The 15,962-nt window shown below is 37.1% G+C and overlaps 1 protein-coding gene across 1 annotated transcript in view; it reads right to left on the bottom strand.

Moving 5' to 3' along the window:
- ZSWIM6 (zinc finger SWIM-type containing 6) overlaps positions 1 to 15,962 on the bottom strand; it is a 180,193-nt gene that overhangs the window by 7,137 nt on the left and 157,094 nt on the right. The window contains exons 6-10 of the mRNA XM_045566572.1: positions 13,277 to 13,453; positions 12,858 to 13,004; positions 9,344 to 9,490; positions 7,408 to 7,668; positions 3,516 to 3,651 (exon numbers count right to left, since the gene is read on the bottom strand). Coding sequence (XP_045422528.1) covers positions 3,516 to 3,651; positions 7,408 to 7,668; positions 9,344 to 9,490; positions 12,858 to 13,004; positions 13,277 to 13,453 — 868 coding nt within the window. The remainder of the gene's footprint in view (positions 1 to 3,515; positions 3,652 to 7,407; positions 7,669 to 9,343; positions 9,491 to 12,857; positions 13,005 to 13,276; positions 13,454 to 15,962) is intronic.

The raw sequence follows: 15,962 nt of genomic DNA, 5'->3' as shown, positions 1-15,962 counted from the left end.
AAACATCCAGATGCTTCGATTATTAATTTGCTTATTAATAATAATTAGGCTGCGCACGGTGGCTCACGCCTATAATCCTAGCACTCTGGGAGGCCGAAGTGGGTGGATCGCTCGAGGTCAGGAGTTCGAGACCAGCCTCAGCAAGAAAGAGACCCCGTCTCTACTAAAAGCAGAAAGAAATGATCTGGCCAACTAAAAATATATATAGAAAAAATTAGCCAGGCATGGTGGCGCATGCCTGCAGTCCCAGCTACTTGGGAGGCTGAGGCAGTAGGATCGCTTCAGCCCAGGAATTTGAGGTTGCTGTGAGCTAGGCTGACGCCACGGCACTCACTCTAGCCCAGGCAACAAAGCAAGACTCTGTCTCAAAAATAAATAAATAATAATAATTAATTGCTCATCACCCAAACCTAAGAGTTCTCTTTCTTTAGCATCATTCAAAAAATTGCAATATTCCTGGAAATCAAAATATGTAGCAATGAGGAACTTTGAAACACAAGTCTTGATGTTTATCTACCATTTTTGAATTTTACCACTCATTAAAAAATAAAAATCAACAGAAACTCATAGTTAAATAGATATTTAAAACTGAGATTACACAGGGAGCGATAGATAGTTGAGATAAATAAGCTTAACCTATTAAAAAATAAGAGAGGAAGTAAAACAAAAATGACCTCCTTCCCATACATTCATACTTTCTGCAGAATTAGTTCCTTGTGACTCCAAAAATTTGAAGTTAGAGTATGTTCTATCAATCATATCAGAGAAGATGAATGCAAATGATCCAAGCATCTGTCCCTTGACAGTTTTGCATAAATTCAGTGTGATTTCTCATTTTAATCAATTTATTTTTGATTAAGAATATGTTGACGAAAAACAATTCTCAAAAACAAAGTACATGCTTAGTGATCTCTTCTAAATATAAGTACCAAAGACATTAGTAGAGTAGCTACAACTGAAATAATTCCTATACAATTATCAAAACATTGGCCTTTGTTCAAATACACCAGTGTTAGGGACCATGGAAAGAGCCAAGAGGTTAGCAGGGTCACGGAGTGATGCTGGCTCAAGGCCCCACACTAGAGTAGTTATTACTGTGGGAAGCCAAATGACTCACCGTCTTTCCCTTTTAACTAGGAACAAAGACATGTTAGCACTAGAGAGAGTGGCAAGGTAGGCAATTAAGTAGTAAGAATATTGGCAGGTTTGCTATTTAACTTTTTTTTTTTTTTTTGAGACAGAGTCTTACTCTGTCACCCTAGCTAGAGTGCTGTGGCGTCAGCCTAGCTCACAGCAACCTCAAACTCCTGGGCTCAAGCAATCCTTCTGCCTCAGCCTCCCAAGTAGCTGGGACCACAGGCATGTGCCACCATGCATGGCTAATTTTTTCTTCTATATATATTTTTAGTTGGCCAGATAATTTCTTTCTATTTTTAGTAAAGACGGGGTCTTGCTCTTGCTAAGGCTGATCTTGAACTCCTGACCTCAAGCAATCCTCCCGCCTCGGCCTCCCAGAATGCTAAGATTACAAGCTTGAGCCACTGCACCCAGCCAGCTATTTAACTTTTTTAAAAACTCAGAATGTCCCTATATTCACAGGCAGATCTTGCCAGAGATGCTACAGAGGAAACTAGTTAACATCCTGGGAAGATGAGAAATGAGTGCTGAGATGCCCTTCCTTAGCTTCCCCCTTCCAGAAGGACTAAGAAGCAAGCTAGCTATCTTTTCCTTCCTGTTCCCCTGGCTGCTGTGAAACGCTCTGGTAGGTCACATGACCTCCATCCCATGGCAAGCCTCTGGCTGGGTTAGTGGTGGCAGGTAGAAGAGAAAGGTGGAAAACAGTTCTCCCGTACCTTGCTAGTATTCCCCATGAAGAAACTGCCTTGGCAGTAACCGAGGACGAATATAAATGAGTTTCTGAGCATTACAAAAGCAAGCCTTTCTGCTTGGCACATATCTTTACATAAGCCAGAACCACACAGAAACCTTATGCTATTTTACCCTTAAACTTTACCAGTGGTAGTAGCAATAGCATCTGGTGGCATCATAACATTAACATCTTTCCTTTTAAAACAAGAGTAGAATTCCTAGGATTTGAATAAGTATAGAGCTGAACATATGTCTTCCTAAAGACAACTTCCATGTTAGCTTCTAAAAATGGGAATAGAATCTACTTATTATAAAACTGTGCTCTAAAATACAAACCAAGTGGTGTAATGCAATTTGGTAGGGAACTTAGTTATTGATTTATTTTTTTTGTATTTTAAAGAGACAAAAGAATATTTATAAGGATTCTCTAATATGCTAATAAGATTTTATGTTGCCAAGGAAAGCACATCAGCCTTAAAACACACAGACACACAGACCACCCTCCTTGTCACTGCATGAAAAAGAGGCTTCTTGATAAATATAAGCTATATGCAATACTTTCAGCACAGAGTAACTTTGGGGACATTGGTAATTTATAGGCAAGGATTTGTTTTTGAGTCTACTACACTGATTACAGACATAGAATCTTTGATGAAAAGGTTCTTATTGGGTCAAACTGTTCTTCAACACACTCAGCTTTTATGTCTATACATGGCTTGTCTTCAGGTAACGATAAGGGTGTCAACCTGTAGTTTCCATTGGAAACATAGAAGCGTTTTATTAATTTTTTTTAAAAAAAGGAAGAAGAGAAAAAGCTGATGTTTTAAGAAAGGTGGATGTTCCTTTTGGGTCCTTAAAGTTTAAAGGTTACATAGAAGATTGAAAAATATAATCTTGAACTCATTAAAAAAAACTCGCCTTGAACAAATTTGTGATAAAAATATTTGGTGAGTTAACTTTAAAAAGGGGTATGCAAATAAAAAGGTGAGTGGCAGATAAAAAGGTGAATAACATATTCCAATTTTTATTACTGGAAAGGAAGGACTGATATTTGATGGAAGCAGTCAGAACTGAGGCAAGCAGATCCTAGAGGCCCCCAGTAATGGTTCCTCCAATACTAGATACACACCCCATCTTCACTCAGCCCCCAGCTGGTCACCAATGTGTCTTGCTGGTAGCGAGTGGCCTTCCTGCACTCTTGATGGAATGTGGGATTACAGCAGGTGTGAAGGTCTCCCTCAATTATTATATTCAGTCAAGTACATTTATTATTTACCAGCTTCAAAAATCTAATTTTTTCAAAACAATTAATTATTTAGGAAGGTTTTGACTATGGCTGTCTTGTGATTAAACTTGGCCTGAAATTGTGCTCTATTCCCAAATTCTATCTTCAAGAAAAAGTAGGAAAAAGTAACCATGAGCACGAGTTTGACAGCAGTTAAGGATACAATTCTTCCCTTACTTTAAAACAAAGCAAAACAAACAAGCAAACAAATCACCTCCACAACAATCCAGGAAGAGTAAATAGTTTCTTTAGATTTGCTGCTGCCTACAAGAAACAGGAGTGAATGAGAAATCAGCTGACAGCCACGCTTCCCGGTGGGGAATCTGGATTGCCTCTGCCTGGCTGGGCTGTGAGCACTTACCGCATTGCTCTCAGTGCAATTTTGTATGCCAGTTCAGCATCATGAGGTAGGAGAGAGGTGAAGAGATACTTGGCAAACGTGTGCATTGGAACGCTCTCCCGATGGATGACTTCGCCCAAACCACTATATGGTCCGGCTGTGGGAAAGAGCATACACACGGCACGTTACTAAAAAATGAACTTGTACCTCTTCTAAATTATACTTAAACATTCTTATGTAAAGTTACAACATCTATAAGCTAATCTAGTTAAGAATTTAATCTAAGTGACACAGTAGAAAGGAATCAAATTCTTAGTAAGAAAAGATTCTATAGGGTATAGTATCCAATACAGACTTCACTTCATGAACAATTCCCCAACTGCCCCACAGCTAAAATGAAACCCACAGAAATACGAGGCAAGTGCCTCAGAGAAAGGAACCCTTCTGAAGCATAAAACCCTACTGAATTTGGGAAATGTCCTCTCTCAGTGTGTGCCATCTGAGCATCCGGATTTGCAAATGCACAGATGACTCCGCAGTTTAACGGTGGAACCTGCCCCAGGACCCACGCGGCCAGGGGAGAGGGTGTGGGAGGTTGCTGAGCCACAGCTCTCTACTCAAAGCCTTTGCACATTGTTGCTTCTAATAAGCAGAAACAGATATTAATTTCCAGAAAGTGACTGTTAACAAAAAGAATAGTTACCATTTGATCCTCACCACAGGCAAAAGAAAAAAATTAAAGTAACTGGAAATCTACTACTCTTTGGGCTCCAGAAGGCCAATTTTAAAAGCAAAATTACATTTAAGCTGTCAAAATTCACTTCTGAGTAAATTCTGACAGGCAGGGTGGCAGAGCTGACTTCCCCTGTGTGCTCCCTGAGTGCTGCTCTGAGAAGGACAACACAGACTTTTTAAAATAAATTCTGAAAGGAAACCACAGTGGTTAGTTCAACCACTTTGCACTTAGGTACTTTGAGGTTTAGTTACTGTAAAGTGTTTAATAAATTAGTTTCCATGTCACCTTTGGGTAACATCTGTTTTACGATTTCTAGAATTATGAACCATGACACCACTGCTCAGAGAACATACTACCTTTGTTTTCCATGGAAAAAATCGGTCTGGTGAAGAGTTTAGAATACAAGAAATGCAGTTCAGAAGAAACGGTAAGAGGAGTTACTGAATTGGGTGATGGGTAGAAGCAAGAGACATTCTAGACTATTTTAATGGAGGTTATTTTTTAACATTCAATTGGGCTTTTTGGTTAGCATTTTTGAATTATTCCAGTACTTTAAAAACCATATAAATGATTTATTTTTTTTTACTCGACAAATTAAAATCCAACCTCAATTTCTAATTTTACCATATCCATTAATTTTTTTCTTTCCTTTAAGACATTTTAGAATGTTTTAGTGGTTTAATATTCTTCAAAAGTTGATATAGCATTATACTTGCACTTTTAGTTCATATAGCAAAGCTACATTATTGACGTTACTAACTGCTATGGAGTAAATATGTGTGTGTTCCCACATTTCACATGCAGAAGCCCTAAACCCTAATGTGACTATATCTGGAGATAGGACCTTTTTGAAAGTAATGAAAGTTAAATGAGGTTATAAGGGTAGAGACCCTGATCCAACAGGATTAATGTCCTTATAAAAAGAGATACTGGAGAGCTTGCTCTCTCTGTGTGTCATGTGAGGACACAGAAAAGGTGGCTGTCTTCAAGCCAGGAAGAGGGCCCTCACCAGAAGCCAAATGGCCAGCACCATGATCTTGAACTTTCCACCCTCCAGAATTGCGAGAAATAAATTTCTGTTGTATAAGCCACCCAGTCTATGGTATTTTGTTATGGCAGCCCAAGTGGACTATGACACTAACTCTATTCTACTTAACGACTAATTATAGCAAATCTATAGATTATCCATATATTCATTTCTCCTCCATTTCCTTTCAATGTTTCCTTTTAAAAAATAAAGTTACCTTTTTGTACTATTCAGGGAAAGCCAGGATACATAATCAACACTTTGCTATGATACCTTCCAACAAGCAAAACATTCAGTCAGGTATCACAGAATTATTTGTGGATTAATAATTAGGGTAATCCTTGAACTCTAGTGTACTGAATAATGATAAACTGACATTTGCAGTAAGTTTCCCCAGAGGTGGTTTTCCAACATGCCAACTGATCCATCCAGTATTGTGTGGCCAGGAGAGACTAATACTCAGCAAAAATTGTGGGTTACTGCTTCTTCTTTGCAGATATCTGGGCCTGCTAACTAATTTGCCCCTGAAATTTTCAAAGAATATAAATGCATGAAGAACTAGGTGCCCCAGTGTAGTTAACTCAATCACTGAGCTCGTATCTTCTGGAATTTATAGAAATGGTCCCTTAGCCCCCTCACCTTGGGCTGCCTCCTGTCCTGCACCCACCCACTCTTCGTGGGCCTTGCAGGGCTAGGAAAGGAGAGGAGGCAGAGATGAGTCAACAGTGCTCCCTCACTAGCAGTTTTCATAAAAATGTTTGAGGGGATGGATGGACTACTCAGAGACTAAGACAAAGTTCAAAAATACTCGTGAGTTATGAACATGGAGACGTATTTAGAAAGGTAAATGATAAACAGATACTACACATTGTCAGCTTTGAAAACCACTCATCCTCTTCCTAAACGTCAGTAATTAATGGAAATCAAAAGTCAGGTAGCAAAGCCAGTGACAGACATTAGAAAAATGATTGTGGCTAATGAATTGCTTATATCAAAAAAAATTATGTGGAAGGAAACTATGGAAGAAAATAGTAATTAAATAATGAGGATCACTCTTGAAATTTTCCAAGATGGGATTTTTACCTTTAGGAGAAAAAAAAATTTCTGGAGAGTGCTTCAAAAAATTAATATTATGAATTTTTATCAAAATTAAGGATGCTATTAAGAAGGTTTACACCTTAAGAACATTTTCCCTTTAAAATGCATTTCTGAGACATATAAATGTATAATATATTTGAAGAAAATAGTTTCTTTCAAATAGATCTTTCACTTCAGACAAATAAAAGAGGTTTTGTAATGCTATTTTCTCTAAATCCCTTCCCCATATGTAATCGTTCTGAATATGAGATAAAGATACCACACTTTATGAGCCTATCAATCACAAAGAATCCCATGATAACACACATGTACTTGAGAGATAGAAGCAATTTCATCAATTAGACACCACCTACATTTGCACAAAAGATGAGGCTATTATACTATTTTTATTTACCCTTTTTGAGAAAAAAATTTGAAAAATAGTGCCAGCCAAAATTTTTCAGGCCCTTTAAATTCTGACCTTATAAAAAGAAGAAAATTAGACTTTGCCTTAGAGATCCTATGAAACTTTTTATTTGGTGAATCTATGCCTAATGAATCCTCTGAAATAAGTGGTCAGCACAGAGGAAATTCACTCCTGCAGCCTTCAGTCCTTTGTTGGTGTATGCATATGACATATTCAAAACCCAGACATCATGTAACAGCCAATTAACTTGGAGGAATGTCAACCAATTTCTATTTTATTATTTAATTGATCAAGCAAACAGGAACATGGCCAACAGTAATAACTTACTATCAAAATTACATTTATCTCAGGAACAACACAGCCTAAATAAAATTGGTCCTTTTCAAAGCTTTGTGGCATTAAATGGGGCTGATTTCTAACAAGCCATCCTATATAACCATCTAAATCAAATGATACAAATCTAAACATCCATACTTTTTTATTCAGTGACACTACTTTTTAGACAGTGAACATGTCTTTGACACTCCATGACCATATCACTCAGGATAACTACCATATTAATGCATTCAGACAGTACTCAACATAAGAAAGATTAGCACCTAAATCAAATTGGCTAAATAAGTGGAAAACTTCTTTATCAAGCTACCTTCTAATAGGAAGACTGCTTGCTTGCGAAAAATTTTCACCAGTGTGTCATCCAATTCAATTTCCTGAAGCTTAGAAATGAGCTGCTCCTCATTCCGGCAAACTTTCTCTTGTGTGTACAGCCCATCAGGCATGATACGCTGCTGTCCAAGCCCTATCAGGGCTACTTCCACAGCCAGTGTTAAATAGGATTCCCCTTCTTCTAAGAATTTGTGTGCAGGTAAATGCTGGTATTCCAGAGACTTGCACTGTCCCATATTCTCTGTAAAATGCCACAAAAGAAATCAGAGTTCAGAAACTACTTCTGTAGGAGCTATGATAGGTACAAATATTTATTCTACCCAGTACTAGTAAATGAATTATTGACTTAATGCTGAGAAAGCCAGAAAACAATGTTTTTTTAGGCTAAAGTGCATAGCTTTCTAATATCTTTTTAAAAATGACCATGAATAATTGAATATGTATGTTTCGGGCTAGGATATTACATATATTTTTCTTCCATTGAAAATGAATCACCAAAGAAAACTATAAATCTAGGAGGACATGATACCAAGAATATTTATTTATTTATTTATTTATTATTTTTGAGACAGAGTTTCGCTGTGCTGCCCGGGCTAGAGTGAGTGCCGTGGTGTCAACCTAGCTCACAGCAACCTCAAACTCCTGGGCTTAAGCCATCCTACTGCCTCAGCCTCCCCAGTAGCTGGGACTACAGGCATGAGCCACCATGCCCGGCTAATTTTTTCTATACATATATATATATATATATTTTAGTTGGCCAGATAATTTCTTTCTATTTTTAGTAGAGACGGGGGTCTCGCTCGTGCTGAGGCTGGTCTCGAACTCCTGACCTTGAGAAATCCACCCGCCTCGGCCTCCCAGAGTGCTAGGATTACAGGCGTGAGCCACCGCGCCCGGCCCCAAGAATATTTATTTAAGAGAAAAGAATTTTAATTACATAATAATAAAATTACAAGACAACTGTAATAGTTAACAATTTTTTGAATCCTGGTATTTAGAAAGTTTCCATAATTTTATTATAATGTTGAAATTTATAATGAAAACAGTAGGGAACACAACATATGTAACCAGATTTCAAGATTCTTTTTGTTATCCAAGAGTCATCAGTTATCACAAGAGCAGTGATTCTTTGAGTATTCTCTTGTCTCTATTAAGGTGATTCTATTAGAAATTATAACTAACTTCAACCATCAAACTCCCAAGGAATGTGAATTCAGACTCATACCTTTCACTCTCCTGACAGCATTTGGGTCACCCATAATCCACTAAGGCAACCGCCACAGGGGAAATTATCAAACAGGCAAGATAATTAACTATCTGAGCTTACCCAGCCATGGAAGCAACAAAGGGACAATCCTTCCTCCCTTCCTTACCTCCACCCACTGCCCTTGGACAGTCATTCTTTTGAGGGATGACTCTTAAGTCTTACTTAAGGGGCCAAAGAAAAATCTCAAACCACAGCTTTAAAGGAATGTGTGATAACACAGTTTTAAATGGCATTTAAAATAGACTAAAATATTTAATTGACAAGTCACTTTCAATGCAAAGACAAATTTAAAAAGCACCTAAACTAAATTTCCTAGTACCAATGCTATGTTCACATCCCCATTTTATATCTTTGTGTTGGAAAATAGTCATAATGAAGATAAATCCTTATATGCAGAATCACTGTTAGAAGAGAGTAAATATTTCTAAGGTTCTTGACACATGCTGCCAACTGTCAACTCTAAGATTTTTCCCAGTCTGTAGCAGCCTACCTGAAATGCGTGGGGGTGCCCGTTTCCTTGTTCTCTTGCTAACCACAGGTACTGTTAACTACATGGATCTATAAACCATACTGTAAGGAGAAACAAAACCTAACGCCATTCAGCATTTAGAAAAAGAAAAGCACGTGAGACAAATGTCAATGGCTTTACCTGTAAACTCTGAGAGCCCAGAGAAGTTCTCATCATCGATGCGGCAGGCTTCCATAAGGCTACTGAAGAGAGTGCCCACAGGGTCCAGGGGATGTCCAACCCAGCCCTCCAGATTGGTTATCGAGGTTATACTTTTATGGGGTAGCTCTGTGTAAGAAAAGGGAATTGAGGGATGGGGAGTAGAAGGGAGATGAAAGGAGAGAAGTGGGGAGAAGAGAGGCTTTACCATTTAGTAGCAGCATCTTGACAAATTAGTAATGAATTCAGTAGGAAATTCCCCTTTAATTAAGGAACCAATCAAAAAGCACCACCCCCAACTTATGAACTGTTACAAATTCTAAAGGTTCATCTGTAAATCAATATAAATGGTACTAATTCCCAGGAGAAGTTCCAAACATCTATTTAATTCTCATGTCCAGGGTACTGAGTTACTACTCAGTATTACTACTTATACTAGCAAAAATCATGCTGTATCAGGAAAAATAAATTCCAAATTTTCTTCTGAGAAGCTAGGGAAAACTCTCCCTACTTTCCTAGGAGGGGCATTAAAAAGACTAAGAAGTCCCATTGGATATCAGTTGGTAACTCTACAACTATATTAAGAAGATGGGCAGGTATGGTAGCTTATGCCTGTAATCCCAGGACTCTGGGAGGCTGAGGCAGGAGGATCGCTTGAGCCCAGGAGTTTGAGGTTGCAGCGAGTTATGATGACGCCACTGCACTCCAGCCAGGGCCACAGAATAAGACACTGTCTCAAAAAAAAACCCAAAAAAACAAACAAAAAAAAACCTAAAGATATCTCTTGAAGTCAGTGTTCACTGGGTCATCTGAATTGAGTACTTGAGGGCAGTGTAGCCCAGATTAGACTTACACTCCCATATGAATATCACTAAGTTATCCCCCTATCACCTTATGAAAGTCTTCCTTATTGTGGATCTGTAAACCATTTAAGAGAGGACCTTTGCCACAAAAGGGAACAATAGCAGAAGATAACATATAATTCAGATGAAACATATTCTTTTAATTTTCTTCATAGAATGTTAGCCCTTTCAAGTTAAATTATGGAGTGCTGAGAAAAAAGTTACAAATATTTTAAGATATATTCCATTGTTGTAAATAACACAATATTTTACATCTAAATGTTTACCACAGTAATAAATAATAGTAGCTCCTTCTTTACTTAAAGTAAAATACAATAAAATCTATATACAATATAAAATTTACCAGAAAAAATTGGCTTGAAAATAGCTATAGAGCCATCCCATGAACCCAAAATTCCTTCAGAAGTCTTCTGATTTTGAACTATCGACTATTAGTATATAAAGATAAAAAATAGCTTGGCACAATGTACAAAAATTTAATTTCAGTCACGCCTAGATTCCTTGGAAAGGTCCTTCCCCCCTTTGGTTTCTGTCACTGGCTTTTATTAACATAACCAGTACTGGAAAAAAAAAAAAAAACCCATGAGCATTACTCTTGGGAACAACCAAATATATATGTTCAATTAAAAAAATATGGATGTGGTTAAGGGAAATGTGCTCATACAAACAAATCAGTAGAGTCAAGTGATGGAAACTAAGGAAATGGAATGAATGAATGAATGAATGAATGAAGAAATAAATAAATAAGGAGTATAGTTTTTTAAGAAGCAAGAAGCTAACACATCATTCCAAACAGTACTGAAAATGTACAAGATACTGCATTTACTAATCTTGGTCCATAACAGTAACTGTTAATGGCATTTTGGACTTGAAACAGCTGTGAAAAGCCTATTTTTTAAATATGTACAAAAAATAACAAGAAAAGTAGGGAAAGATACAGGTATAGATATGTACTCCTCATAATACTTAAGAATGGTCTGAAATAAAAGTTTTCATTGCTTGCAAGATAAAAAAGACATAGGTCTAAGAATGGCCTAGCAGTAATTATGCACTTAACATGCATTCTAACTAAATGAACTAACATTTTTACACTTCCCATTTCAAGATATTGCAGCATTTTTACTAAACAGGTTTTTAAAACCAATATTTCTTGATATGATTTAAAATTTATGGTAATGTTTTTTAAAAATCAGATGATCATCATGAACTAGCTCTCTTTCTGCAGTATAGTAAGTGCTACACTGTCTGAATATTACCCTTTATACTATTCAGAAGTAAATGCCTTTGGTCATAGGCTGTGTGTATGTGGGGGGAAGAAGGATTTCAGAAAAATTTTGCCAAGAACCTAGCAATATAGTATGCAAACACCAGTGATGATATGAAGAAATGGACAAAGTAAGGATTATATTACATGCCAATACCATCTGAGCTCCTCCCTTTCTTTGGCTTAAACTGTAACTCTCAAATTTTTTTTCACCATATAAATAATAGTATTAGTTAACATTCATAATACTTTCCATATAGAGGACATTAAAAGTTACAACAAACACTTGGTCCAACCTCCAGCCTATTTCAACAACTTTTAATAATGTTTAGTTGTACTCTAGTATGTGTATAATCACTCAAGGATTAAAAGCAAAAACATAACCAAAAAAGAAAAAAAAACACAAAAAACAAATGAAAAATCCCACAACTAAAACTATTTCTCTTAATAAAAAATAAAATCACAGAGTGAAAACAAAACAAACTTGCCAAAGAAACATAAAAATAAAATTTATACTTACAGAAGGAACAAGAAGTACATGGATTAATCAGAAAAAGCATAAACAATTTTTTATCTGATCAGGGTCTTATGCATGTAATAAAACCCTTTGCAATTATACTATTACTTAGTGATGCTTACTCAAAATTTAAAAGATTAATAAACTGAGATAAAGAGAGGATAAATGTGTCGTCAGTTGACAGCTCATCAAATGTCATTTTATAGAACTTGAAAAATCCAAGAGTTCTGTCTGGTCACTTTAAATAAATAACATGTCCTGATGTACAAATTATTATAGCTAAAAAGTTTTAGAGTGCATACACATTGTGCCAGGCCTTGTTTTAAGTGCTTTACAGAAATTAACTGGTTTAATCTTCTCAACAACTCTTAAGAGATAGGCCCTCTACTCAGCTTCATTCTACAAGAGAACTCTAAATCACAGAGAGATCAAGTCATTGCCTGAGGTCTCCCAGCTGCGACCTATTGCTGGGACTCAGGCATGGGCAGTCTACCCCACCTCCCAGTCCTTACGGTTAGAATTTAAATGCACTTTCACAAAATAAGATATTTGGCTAACATGAATTTTAAATAATTTAGACATACTAGTTATTAAAACATTAAAAAGTCTCCTCCTTAAAATATTAACTAGCCTAAGAGATTTTAAGAAAAATCTTTTCTTATAACATTCAACTAAGAAACAAAATGCCTAAAATTTATCACACATCAGCTCTTAAATATTTTTAATAAGTGGTGAGTAAAGCCATCTCTATGTCTCTAGTTTTAAAAGCCATCCTTCCCAGAAGAACATAAAACTCAGTGATGTCATCACCAAGGATCCCATCCCAATGGAAACAAACTCCTTCACATTCACCTTTTTTTTGAGATCGGAACATTTCCAACTGTTTCTGTTGCTGTCGTCTTAACGTATTCACAATAGCTATTGCAAGTCTCAGTGCTTCTCTGGGGTACCCATGAGAACGTAACGCGTCCACTCTTGCACAGGCTGTAGGAACATGTTCTAAAACAGAAAGTCAAGGGGGTAAAGTTGCCACTGTCAGATATATCTATAAAAATAGATTTAATAGTAAGATGTTTCTCCCAAAATACTATTAAAAAGACACAAGAAACCATTTCTGAACTTGGATTTGAATGAAAAACTCAGCTCCTATTGCCAAGCATTCATCCATCTCCCATTGAATCCCACGATTCTCCACCTCCCACTCCAATAATGCTATAGAAACTAAACAAAGAAGTAAGTCATGGAAATGTCTTTCCGGTTTGGCCACTTACCATGCCAGAGGGGCCACCCGCGGGAGTCAAAGAGGGAGTTTTCAGTGTCGTCATGGTAACAGTAGTTGGTGTATAGGTCACTGCTGATAATGTGCTGCAAGTGGCTATCCTGCCAGTGGAGATCACATGCCTCGATGGCTCGGGTGAACACTGTCCGATGTGGCCTGTTCGATGAATCTGTTTTTTCCACAATTCAGAAAGCCGTGTCAGCTATTATTCACATGTAAATAAATCAGTCATACCATTCTGTGGCCAGATGTTCATGAACACACCCACACACATTGTCCTGCACCCCTAAGCAGAAGGGTGAATACTCTCACATCCTAAGTACTAGAAGGCAAGTCAGCCCAAAGAGCCACCATTCACTCACTTTTTTTTTTTTATCAAACACAAACATTCTGCAGCCATTAAAGCTAAGGTTAAAGGCATCCTGCAAAAAGAATCATCAAGTCTAGTTTCCATGCCAAATACACTGAAAGGAGGCACAAAAATCACATGAAAACTCACTGCTCCCCACTTCTGAGGTGCCGTGGTGGGCTGCCCTGAGGGGATCAACAGCTCTCACAAACACTATGCAAGAGATGCGACACCAGCCATGGAACCTTTCAGGAATATGCAGTCAGCCTTTAAAGATATGCATAAGGGTTGTGCTTTTGGTTGTATTTTTTAACTATATTGTGCGGTTTTGCACAATTAAAACTATTATGCTTCTTGGGATATAATGATTAAATGCCACTATATATCCCAAAGGGCATAAATGCATATATTAACATTTCACAAAGCCACACAACATAGCTACAAAACAAACCAGCGCACTTACCTTGCCCCTACAGGCTGCCTCCTGACTCCTGGGCAGGTTCCATGACTGGTGTGATGTCCCCAGCATAGTGTATGCCGGGGCATCACAAAAGAGCAGAGGCATACACTCCGAAGAGGGTTCAAGTTTCAGGACCTGACGGAGAAAAAAAATGTTTGGGGAATAAAGGATATTCTTACCCCAACTCCTGGGCTTATTCAATTCCTAAGGATGATATGGTTCACATTCTACCTGCAATCCCACCCCTTGGGTCCCTACTCCAAACTTACCTTCACAGACCTTAGTAAGGCTCAACTGGAAATCAGGGTAACAAACTATTTTTATTTATGTGTACCTAGCTCAAGTCTAACCCTTCACTGTTATGAGAATTAAATGAGAAGCACAAAATCTGGAGCTTTCTTCATTGGTAAGGTTTCATCTTCCTGTCACTGGACCTTTGGCTGAGCACAAACACAAGGGAAAATAAAAAATCAAAGAACAACTGAGTTGAGAAGAAGAGACTAGAGAATTCATTTAGTCCAATTCCTTTATTCTGCTGATGGAACTGAAAAGCGAGGGAAGGAAAGTGACTTGCCAAGGTCACACAAACAGGCAGTGGCAGTCAAGATCAAAACACAGGTATCCTTACTGCACATTCAGCTAATTCAGCTGCTCAGAAAGACTTCGGACAGGTCTCTAACAGAGAGATATTACTTCAGTTTGGTCACAGGTCAACTTAGATATCTGTATCTGAATGGCAGACTTATCAAAATGCTTGGATGATAGATAATTTGAGAGGCAAAATTAATGATGCATCTGTTATGGCCCCTGCCCAGACTGCTTGCTAGCAGCAGACAGATGTATAAACTGCAAATGGGAAGGGTGAGCCCTACAATTTAAGGGCCTTTTGAATCTATTAGGGCTTTATGTTGAGCTGAATAAATATACCCATACCTAGAAAGAAACTGGTTCCAAGACCTCTCATAGTCAATTGATCAAATGTTCCAAAATCCAAGTATCACCTAAGTATTTTAGAGTGGCTTTGTCATTTCATTTATTTTGTTTCACTCAAATCATAGAAACAAAAGTTAAAACTAAAATGAGACCTCAGAAGAGCAACTTAGTGTCATGTACATGTTAATGAGCTAACTTCTGCCTGATGACCTGTGGCACCAATAATAAATGCAAGTTGTAGAATATGATTTCATTTTCACAAAATAAAAACCTGAACTTCCCACATGTGTATATGTGACTATACGAGCAAAGAGAAATGCAGGGGACACACACCAGGCTTTTAACATTAGTTAGTTCTAAGAGACCAATAAAACCAATGATAACAAAAGAGGCTAAATATTCACAAAATGATATTTAAATGAAAACGTAGGATATAAAGTCCTATAATTACATGGGAAACACATAAAAATTGAGTATGCATCTAAACAACGACTAAACAGATAAACAATTAAAAATCTGGTTTGACTAGGTATTAAAATTATGGTCACTTTTTTATCTTGGATGTCTTTGGTTACTCAATTTTTATAGTAAGACTGAAAAAAGTAAAACAGATTATCTTGACTAAAGTTCTAAAATGATGAATACACAAATTAGTAAGAATTTTTAAATAAAGTATATGTAATATTAACACATGCTGACTAAAAAACACTTGGGAAATTCAGAAAATTATAAAAGGGGAAAATCTTAGTTCTTTTATCAAAAATATTAAAATTAAAAAACTGGCTATCATTCTGGTATATTCCAAGAAAACCAAATTACTCTTTCAAAGAATATAGATTCTAATGTTGTTGTTGTTTATTAATTCTAAACAAATTATCTCAGCAGAGGCAGGGCCTGATAAGCCCTTCATATTCACTCTAATGTGTAGACACACGG

This window comes from Lemur catta, chromosome 12, assembly GCF_020740605.2.
Source record: "Lemur catta isolate mLemCat1 chromosome 12, mLemCat1.pri, whole genome shotgun sequence".
Lineage (NCBI taxonomy): Eukaryota > Metazoa > Chordata > Mammalia > Primates > Lemuridae > Lemur > Lemur catta.
This window is presented reverse-complemented; position numbering and strand designations above follow the sequence as displayed.